Source organism: Lipotes vexillifer, unplaced genomic scaffold (assembly GCF_000442215.2).
Source record: "Lipotes vexillifer unplaced genomic scaffold, Lipotes_vexillifer_v1.1 scaffold1118, whole genome shotgun sequence".
Lineage (NCBI taxonomy): Eukaryota > Metazoa > Chordata > Mammalia > Artiodactyla > Lipotidae > Lipotes > Lipotes vexillifer.
The window spans coordinates 488,898-498,396 of record NW_006792971.1 but is presented as its reverse complement, the minus strand read 5'-3'; the positions used below and the strand labels follow the sequence as shown (position 1 = coordinate 498,396).

General features: G+C 38.8%; 1 protein-coding gene across 1 annotated transcript in view; it reads right to left on the bottom strand.

Moving 5' to 3' along the window:
• The window catches only part of TMEM144 (transmembrane protein 144), a 34,201-nt gene that overhangs the window by 10,400 nt on the left and 14,302 nt on the right, over positions 1 to 9,499 (bottom strand). The window contains exons 5-9 of the mRNA XM_007466137.1: positions 9,039 to 9,120; positions 7,110 to 7,186; positions 4,789 to 4,907; positions 1,711 to 1,830; positions 17 to 114 (exon numbers count right to left, since the gene is read on the bottom strand). Coding sequence (XP_007466199.1) covers positions 17 to 114; positions 1,711 to 1,830; positions 4,789 to 4,907; positions 7,110 to 7,186; positions 9,039 to 9,120 — 496 coding nt within the window. The remainder of the gene's footprint in view (positions 1 to 16; positions 115 to 1,710; positions 1,831 to 4,788; positions 4,908 to 7,109; positions 7,187 to 9,038; positions 9,121 to 9,499) is intronic.

The following is a 9,499-nucleotide window of genomic DNA, read 5'->3' as shown; positions in this document are numbered from 1 at the left end:
CGGTTCAGCTACTTACAGCAGTGATGATTGGAAAACTGACCACAGCGCTGAGGGAGTGGTTTGCTATGAACCAACAGCAGGTAGCAATGGCCCAGAGTATTCCAGACAGGAATCCTGAAAAGCACACACACCACACGCTTACCAACCACCTCCCCTCCTGAAAAATCCACACTCCAGGTAGAGCGGGAATGTTAAAGTGCTCAGATCAACACACTCCTATCGACACGGACGGCTAACATGGGTTTTTTAGCCATGTTTTAGGACCATTTTGGAAACCAAATGATTTCTCTTTTTTTGACTGCTGTGGGTACAAAGATCACCTTTTACCTTATTGACATGAAATCAAGTACCCAAAATAGTAGTTGAGGTAAAGATTGGGTAGTGGAGGGGGACCCAGGGAAGATACTGTTCTGCAAACACCATTCTGCATACACCATTCTGCATACACCATATTCGGCAAACACCATTTACTCTAAACCATGACCATAAAAATCTGTGAAATTCAGAATGATGCTTAGCTAAGGGGAAAAAGACGCCTAGAATTTGAATAAAAATATCAGCTAAAAGTTTTGATACTTTAGCTAGGCATTCAGTGAATATCCTACCATTTTCTAAAACGGTATAGTGGTGCAGTGGCACACTTTGTCTTCAATGAATCAGGCACTCAAAGTGAATCTCTGACATATGCTTTATTTTGTTCTTTAAAAGACTTTACTTGTGGACCTATATTCCAGATTGAATTATAGCAAACTTTTAAATAAGTGAGAAATGATAATTTCTCATTATATTTATAATACATGTAATTTCTCATTATATATGTGTGTGTGTGTATGTATATATATGCACACACACACAGATATATTACCATCAATGCCTTGTGGATTAAATTCAAAAGCATGTACATTTAACATGCCATTTTTAAGCTCAAAAATAATTTCCCCTAAATTTTTGGAGAAAATGTTTATTTTCCCAAGTGACTTGGAGATTCGTATTTGTTGACACTTTAAAAATATATACAGGACTTCCCTGGTGGTGCAGTGGTTAAGAATTCGCCTGCCGATGCAGGGGACATAGGTTTAATCCCTGGTCCAGGAAGATCCCACAAGCTGTGGAGCAACTAAGCCTGTGCGCCACAACTACTGAGCCCACGAGCCACAACTACTGAAGCCCATGTGCCTAGAACCTGTGCTCTGCAACAACAGGAGCCACCAAAATGAGAAGCCCATGCACCTCAATGAAGAGTAGCCCCCGATCACTGCAAATAGAGAGAGCCTGAGGGCAGCATCAAAGTCCCAACACAGCCATAAATAAATAAATAGATAGATAGATAGATAGATAAAAATATAGAGAGAGCCGCAGGACTCTGACTTTTAATATACATCCTTAGTTGGTGAAGAAGAAATACTAAAGTCTGATCCTCAATACACAAGATGTTTCAGCACAGGAAACAATCTTAGATTCATTGTTCCAGTTCTAGGTTCTGTAATAATGACTTGGCATTTCAAACCCAGTTTCATGGTTTTTAAATCCTTCATATTTGGTGGTGAACTGGGCCAAAGTCACTGAGGGAATGAACACATGTACACAGACACACAAAAAAGGACACACACAGAGAATGGCTTGGTTTCCAGAAGACAATTATTCAAGCTAACTGAATAGGGCATGATACTTTCACAGAGTAAGAAGAGTTTCTGTCGTTAATATTCTTACCTGGCAAGACTGCTTTGGGATATAGTTTAGGATTATTTTTCATGGCTATACAGTAGGCCAGAAAGTAGACTGTACTTGCAAGGAAGATGCCGCTGAAGTGTGCAAAAACGTAGTCTAAATCTGGAAATACAGGTTAGAAAACTCTCAAGCATATCAGTTTAGTCATTTCAAATACATCTAGAGTCCTAAGAATAAAACAAACTCACTCAAATCAACCTTAAATGTAAAGGAAGCATTAATTCTATTGCATCATCTACATGTTATTTATATAGAATTTTAATTAACATTTAAAATAGTAAGAAGTTAGTTACTATAATCAAATCTAAAAGACTGGCTTTTATGATTATCTTAGAAAGCTAAATAAGAAACAACATTATGTGAATATAACGTTAATATCTCCTTTTTAATTTTTTTTTAACATCTTTATTGGAGTATAATTGCTTTACAATGGTGTGTTAGTTTCTGCTTTATAACAAAGAACATATCTCCTTTTTTAAGAACAGGTATCAGACCTAATTTTACTGATGACTATAGCCATTGTACAAATCTCCAAGTAGACTGTAGTTGGGGGACGGTATGTAAAAAAATTTTAGAAGTGCTAATTTTATATGGTGTATTGATCAATCTGGAGACAAGCTTCCAGGTTGCAGATGGCAGCTACCCAGGCAGCTATACAGAAGGATATTCAGGAAGTTATTCCAAAGAGGATTTTATTTGTTTTCTATAAACCTAATTACACGGGGGAGTTAATAACACAGATGGTGGCCCAATATCTGAGAAACCCAACTCCACTGACTATTTAAAGCAGAGGGTCCTTTGGCCAAAAAGGTGGGTATAATGCAGGTTCTTGGCTGGGAAGGTCACACTGGGCTCAATGTTTCTCTCAACTAAATTTGGAGAAAGATGAGTGGCCCTGTTTAGCCAGAAAATCTTGAAAGTCAAAGGGTTTGTCTCTTCTTCTAAAGTCTTAAATCCTACTTCTGAGTCATATCACAACACATCCACCCAAAGACCACCAGAAAAGGCAGCATAATCTAGCGATTAAAACACTGACAACCTGGTGGGACTCATCAACCCACCACTTGCTAACTTGGAGACTTGGGTAAGTTGCGTACTCTCTCTGTCTTAATTTTCTCAGTTGTAAAACCGGAATAATAATGGTATCCAACCAGTAAGGTTGCTAGGAGGGTCCCTTGAGTTATTACTGTAACTAGAAAAGTGACCAGCACAGAGCATATACCATTTATGTGATTGTTAAATAAGTGACATTAAAAAAATATGCCCCCTTGAATTATTTTTGAATAAATTGGAATAAAGTGTATCTCTATCAGATGACATCTGAGTTGTCATAAGAAAGATCCCTAAGAACTGATTGTACTATTTATGGGAAGAGATTGTTGAGGACATTGTTTATTATGTCCCAGAACCAAGAACAACTGTACCCCTGAACAATTAGTTGTTTTTATCTTGTGTTTGCTGAATTCTGGGACTGATCTGATTTCCTCTGTGGCTGTAAGAAATCTTAGAGCCAAATTATGACTCATTACTAGCAAGTGTACAAGTGTAGCACAGTTTTTCGACTCATTCATGGCTCTTTTATTTTGTCACTCTTTTTCCTTCTCTCTTAATTTATCCTATGCTATTCTACTTTTATTAGTTTTTATCCTTTAAAATGAAAAGAATAAAAATACAAAAGGTATTTGTATAAAATCTTTAAAAAAAGACAGAAATTAATAAAAGTTTGAGTACTGTTCGTGGGGCTGAATATAAAAAGGAAGAAACAGGCCATGGTAGTCACTCAGAGTCTATCTGCTCATTTAGAGTTCAAATCCCAGCTTCTCCATCAATCTTTGCCTCATGACTTGCCCTCCAGAAGAGTCTCCCTTATCGGATCACAGATGACATTCATTTTCTGTGCCATGGATGTAGAACTGTCTTAACCACGATATCATTCTTTTATCGTTTCGTGGGTGTAAGCCACGTTTCAGTATAATCACAGGATCCTGAATTAGACACTCTCACCTCCTTCAGAGCCTGAAGAAGTCTGTTGCACATTGTGCGGAAGTGACGTCTTGAGACATTAATTCTAGCGCTAGAAACTGAGGTAATTTGGCAGCATTACATTGGGCCTTTCAATGCGTTACTCTGTGCTCGAAAAATAATATACTAAGCAGGCTATACTTTGACGTTTATTTGATTTTAAAGTACTATGTGCTACACTTCAGGGGTTTTTTTGCTTTTGTTTTTTAAAGAATACATATTTTCCTAGAGATCATCAAACTGGAAAATAATCTCCAAATCTTGCAGTAAAGCCAGAAACTATGTGTTAAGATCCAAGTAGCTGAAATGAATCCTGACTAAAATTGATTCTATTTGTATGTTAAAGATCACATGAAAATAGTCAAACAGTCCTTTATTTTCTTTTTTAGTTTCCCGTGCCTTTCTAACTCACCACTTGCAATGACAAAATAAGATCAAATCTGATGAAATGAAATTTTATTTTAAGGCACGACGAGAAAATCTAAACATAAAATTCTCTCTGTGTCTGTCTGGGCTTCCTCCCTCCCTAATGTGAGGTATAAATCTGCATTACACTTTTAACTGGAGCTTCTAAAAATGGGAGTGCTTGCTTGACCGTAAAGATCAATTTCTTTTTTGCTTCTGATGCTACCAATGTATAATAACTTCTTAAAAGAAGTGTTCTTTCCCAGCTCTGTAGACCTGCTGCTCCTTTGTAGATGCTCACCTGGACTATGGAGCCTTGGTGAACTTTATGTAAAATATCAGTATGTCATTTTGATGTACGATCCTTTGTCTCGAAAAAGCATATGACAGTGTGTTTGCCTTTTAACAGGCGGAACAGTTCTCAGAGCTTCTGAGAGTCTGTCTCCTGGGTTATAATCCTCAGTTTGGCTCAGATAAAATTCCCTTTTTTTGCTTCTTAACTTGACTGTTAATTGAATTTTCATCGACAAATCTATGTACCAATACCTACCACAGTGCCATTCTTTTTATACTCTTAACTAGAAACGTGGGTATTGAGTTTATTTATAAAGTAAAATAACTTTTTCCTCTCACCGTTCTGACTTGCCCCTGCATATATACTATCATTTCTCTTGCTGTGGTCCTTGATGTAAATGATTGGCACAAATGTAGATCCATAGAGTATTCCAGATATTACCGCGAGACTGCAGCCCCTTAAAAACAAATAAATCACTATTCATCTGGGCCCAAAGCAATGTTTCTGCCAAACGCACACATGGAATCATATGAAAAGCATGCTTCAAAATGGAAATCACAAGGCATTATGTAGCAATCACCCATCTATCTCAAGCGGGGTGACAAGCAAAAGCCCCAGGAGTGTCCTGCAGGGTCAAGGTACCTGATGCCACCCTGCTGTGATGCAGCTTCAGTCCTCCACCATCTAATGGTGGAAGGACATGATTTACAGATGCTGCAGTGGATTATCATGATAAATTGTCATTACGTAGGTGAGAATATTGCCATCATATTCTACAGGCGACATAAATAAACCTGGCTCTCTCATTAAATTATGCAGTATTTGTAGACTGACACCATGCCCTATGCTTCTTTTTTAAACCCTCGGTGACAATAGCACAGATAATAATAATGACTAGAAGAGACTAAGGACCAAACACACGTTTGTTCAAAACAACTACTGAGATCCATAGACTCGCCTATGTCTTAGGCATGGTCAAGGGGAAGTGCTGATTTAATAACATAATTTAAGAAACATTTTTTTTTTTTTTTTGTGCCGACGACCTGTGGGATTGTAGTTCCCAGACTAGGGATTGAACCCGGGCCCCCTGCAGTGAAAGCACCAGCTCCTAACCCTGGACCGCCAGGGAACTCCCTAACAAAATAATTTGAATATTTCAAGTAAAACATTACTTTCTGTAAGAAGAAAATGTTTTGCCTTAAGCACTAGGGTCACGTTGATCCCTCAGACTTGGGCCATATCTGCGTGAAGCAAGCGTTTCCAATGGTTTTGGCAGGGAGGTGATTAATATTTTGCAACAATCCCTTTGGCTTAATATAAAGGACAATAGCATGAAACAGGAAAGAGTTTTAGGCAAAAACCATACCTTTCCAAGCTTGAAAACAAATGCTTAGGGACTTCTTTGATGGTCCAGTGGTTAAGACTCCACGCTTCCACTGTAGGGGGCATGGGTTCGATCCCTGGTTGGGGAACTAAGATCCCACATGCCGTGGGGTGTGGCCCCCCCAAAAAAAGAAGTCTATTTTAGTGGTGTTTTAAGGAATATGAGACTGTAGGCACTCACATGGCCAGTGAGCTCTGTTCGTGATGGAAACCCCTGCATCCTGGGGAGGCCTAGACCATCTGGTCCTGGAGGAGGGTCCCAAATGCGGACCAGACTAATAGACTAGGCTGGCCAATGAGACAACTGAAAACATTCTTCTTAACAAATATTCCCTTAACAAAGGCAATGCTTTGTGAAAAATGATTTGTTTGATATATCTATTTTATTCCAAAGCAAAAATAGCAACATATTTATTTCTTCCAAAGCGTGTGGGTTAGTTCATTCTTTCATTCATTCCATTTATTCAAATATTTATTGAGCATCTATTATGCTCCCAGTACTGCCTCTTTCCCACTGTGAGGTCATTGTATATACTAACAGAGGACATGCCTTCTATTCTTGAGGTGTCACCACAGGAGGTCTAAAACAGCCCTCAACTGAAAAATGCAAGCTACATACTATTACATATCCATATTTCTTATATAAAATATACAAAATTTTCATACATAAAACATAAACATTCTCATATTTCTTTGCCAGCCCCCAAAACCCTAAAATATAAGGGCTGTCATTGAGCCTAACTCTCCTGGTCTTGATACAAAGAACTGGGGGTGGGCGCTAGGACCTACACAGACACAAAATATTCTACTATATTTGACAATAATTATCTTGGGATTATAAAACTGTCTGACACACGAGTGGAGGGATTTCCAGTGGAGAGCATCCTGGGTAATGTAATGGAGACGTGGACCTAATTTGATTGGAATGGCTGGGAGCATACTGGCCATTATACTCTGTGGCCTACGGTTTTACTTTACTTTGCTTTTTCTTTTTTCTTTTTAACTTTACTTTTACTTTAGGCACGAAAGTCCTGCAAAATGAGACTGCTTTGTCAGCTACTTATTGGCAGAGACACTGCAGTGGCTTAGGAATTCCTTGGAGCACTGAAACCGAGGCCCTCTGTACCTTAAAATTCAGCAAGCGACCTGAAAGTCTCTCTACCATGGAGCTAGGAAGTCAAAGCTTGTGTTACCATTTTCGTCTTGAACTCAGATGAATATTACTTCACTCTTGCTTTAACCAAATATAAAACAGAATAAGAGAACCTCTTCTTACACTAAGCGGTTTTGCACTGTAGAAAGTTTATCCACCCAGGAATATTCAGGATCGGGGTCTTGAGTTTTGTTAACCACCTATTGAAAACATTGGCAAAAATCAGTAGGAAAACAGCATTCAGTTGATAACCACACTGGTGACAAGAAGATTTTCAGCGTTTTTCTCTTCTCTCTCAAACGCACTTTAAAATATGACCATGTCACCCTGCACACTGATTCTGTGGGCATCTCTAGACTCAGATGTTTCTGATTCTGTTTCTCTTTCACTCAGAATGGTCTGGCAGTGGGCAACCTCTCTGTTTAAATGTTTTTCACAGTTTATTAAATGGCTACTTTGATACACCTGTCAAAGTTAACAAAAGTTATTAATGCTTGCATTCTATTTGCAAATTTTAATAACTTGTAAAGAAATTAGAACTTAGACTCTTCTAAGATCAATAGACATATTTTTATCCAGATTCTTTAACTAAATTAGCTAACAAAACATTTCCAGCCTTGTTTTGAGATTAGCTAATATTCTAGCTAATATTCTAAGTCAGGAAAAGTTATGAGCAAATTCATAATATTTCTACTATTGAATGTAATCATCTTTGTCTCGTAGCTGAAGTTTCCTTGATGCCATACTTCTAATGCTTTCATAAGAGATGAGAAACTATTGTACATTTGAATTCTTCATTATGTGCTAAATCAAACTTTCCTTTGGCAATCATGCTTTCTCACCCCACGAGCAGCTCGTGATGTATAGCAGCATCGTAACCAATACTTTTTGTGTATCTTTAAACTTAAGTTTGCTTACATACTTCCATCTTGATGGAAAAATCTAAGGCCATTAGCCTGCTCTGTAGCTTTTACCAAGTTGCATTTATTTTCCTTTCTTCCCCCTTTGTTTGCAGGGAAGTTGGTTAGGAGGTATCTGGGTCCCTAAAGTGAGCAAGGAATACCAGACACCTCCCCGTCTCACTCTTTCATTCTCTCTGAAACATCTCCCTGATCAGAGAGGCCTATGGATCAATACATCTCTTTCCTCTAACACCTAAGCTACTTATTATTTGACTTTAGTGTCAATTTAACTAAGGTTTCTGTCACCTTAGTTGATAAGAGTTTTGATAGGGGAAGAAACAATTCATTTTGAAGTAAGGAGTAGAGGCAACGCCTCCCAGGGAGGCAGCGCCTCAGTGTGTGGGTGGGAGGTGGGATTTCAAGGGCGGCAGCCAGCACTGGGCCCTGGGCAGGCGCACGAGACACTCAGCATCCGCGGCGCTGGAGTCTGTGCTCATGGCCGTGGCGGTTTTCCCCCGGAACCACTTCTGTATATGGAGCCACTGGCACTAGTGCTGCGGGCTGTCTTGTAAAGGTGGCCCCTGTTTAACCTAGACTTGCTATTCCAGACTAACTTATGTTCTTCGGGGTCAAAACAGTGACTCCTTACATATTTCCTATCTTCACCTTTGAGTGGAATGGGATGCAGCAGAAAAGAGAAATAGAAGAAAGTCAAGTCTAATTCCCACTTTCGTGTGATTTACCCTTTCACTGGCTTTGTCTTATCTGTGGCCCCTGCCCTCTCCCAATCCTACTTTAAAGCCTCCTTCCTCCCCCTTTCTAAAGTCACTTTCATGTTCCTCTTCAGTATTCAGCGTTCCCGTACTGCGGAAATCCTTAAGTTATTCCAAAGTATGGGCCTGTGTGCACATCTCCTAGTAGGGATCTACTGTTAATAAAAAGAAGTGGACCTCTGTGTCTGTTGAGCATCTTTACCGTGGAAATATTGATTGCTACATAGACCTAGCCATAATAAATATGCTAAAATATTTCAGATAGCCCTGATTTAAAAAAATACCCCATTACCCTCTTATCTGCGTTCAAATTCATGCATTTTCCTTTTGTCTTAATTATATGTTTCAGATCAAGGTGGTTCTCATTCTCTACTCACATGCTCTGTTATTAATGGTGTGGTGTCCACAGAATACGTGTTATTTGGTATTTTGCTTTTGATGAACAAAAATATGAAAGCGCTGCAAAGAAAATAAATTTTAGTGACATTTATCACAACCCTGGTTCACATTAAGTTGCCTGAATTTAAGGGAAAACATCGTATCTTAATGATACGATGATTACTTCCAAATTGCCTCTTCAGGGGTCCTGCCATTTCTCCAGCAATGCCGTTCTCTTTGCATCTCTCCTTGTCTTTAATTACAACAGCTTAAAAGCTAGACTCATAAGCTTCCCTCCCAAATCAGATCTTTCTCCTGATTTTCTTGTTTCAGTCAATGGCCCCATCTTTCTTTCTATTCATGCTTAACCCTGGAATCACATGGTAAAAAACACAAATGGAAACACCTTGAAATAATATATCTCACCTGTTCTATTGACAACCCCCCCCCCCCAAAGCTT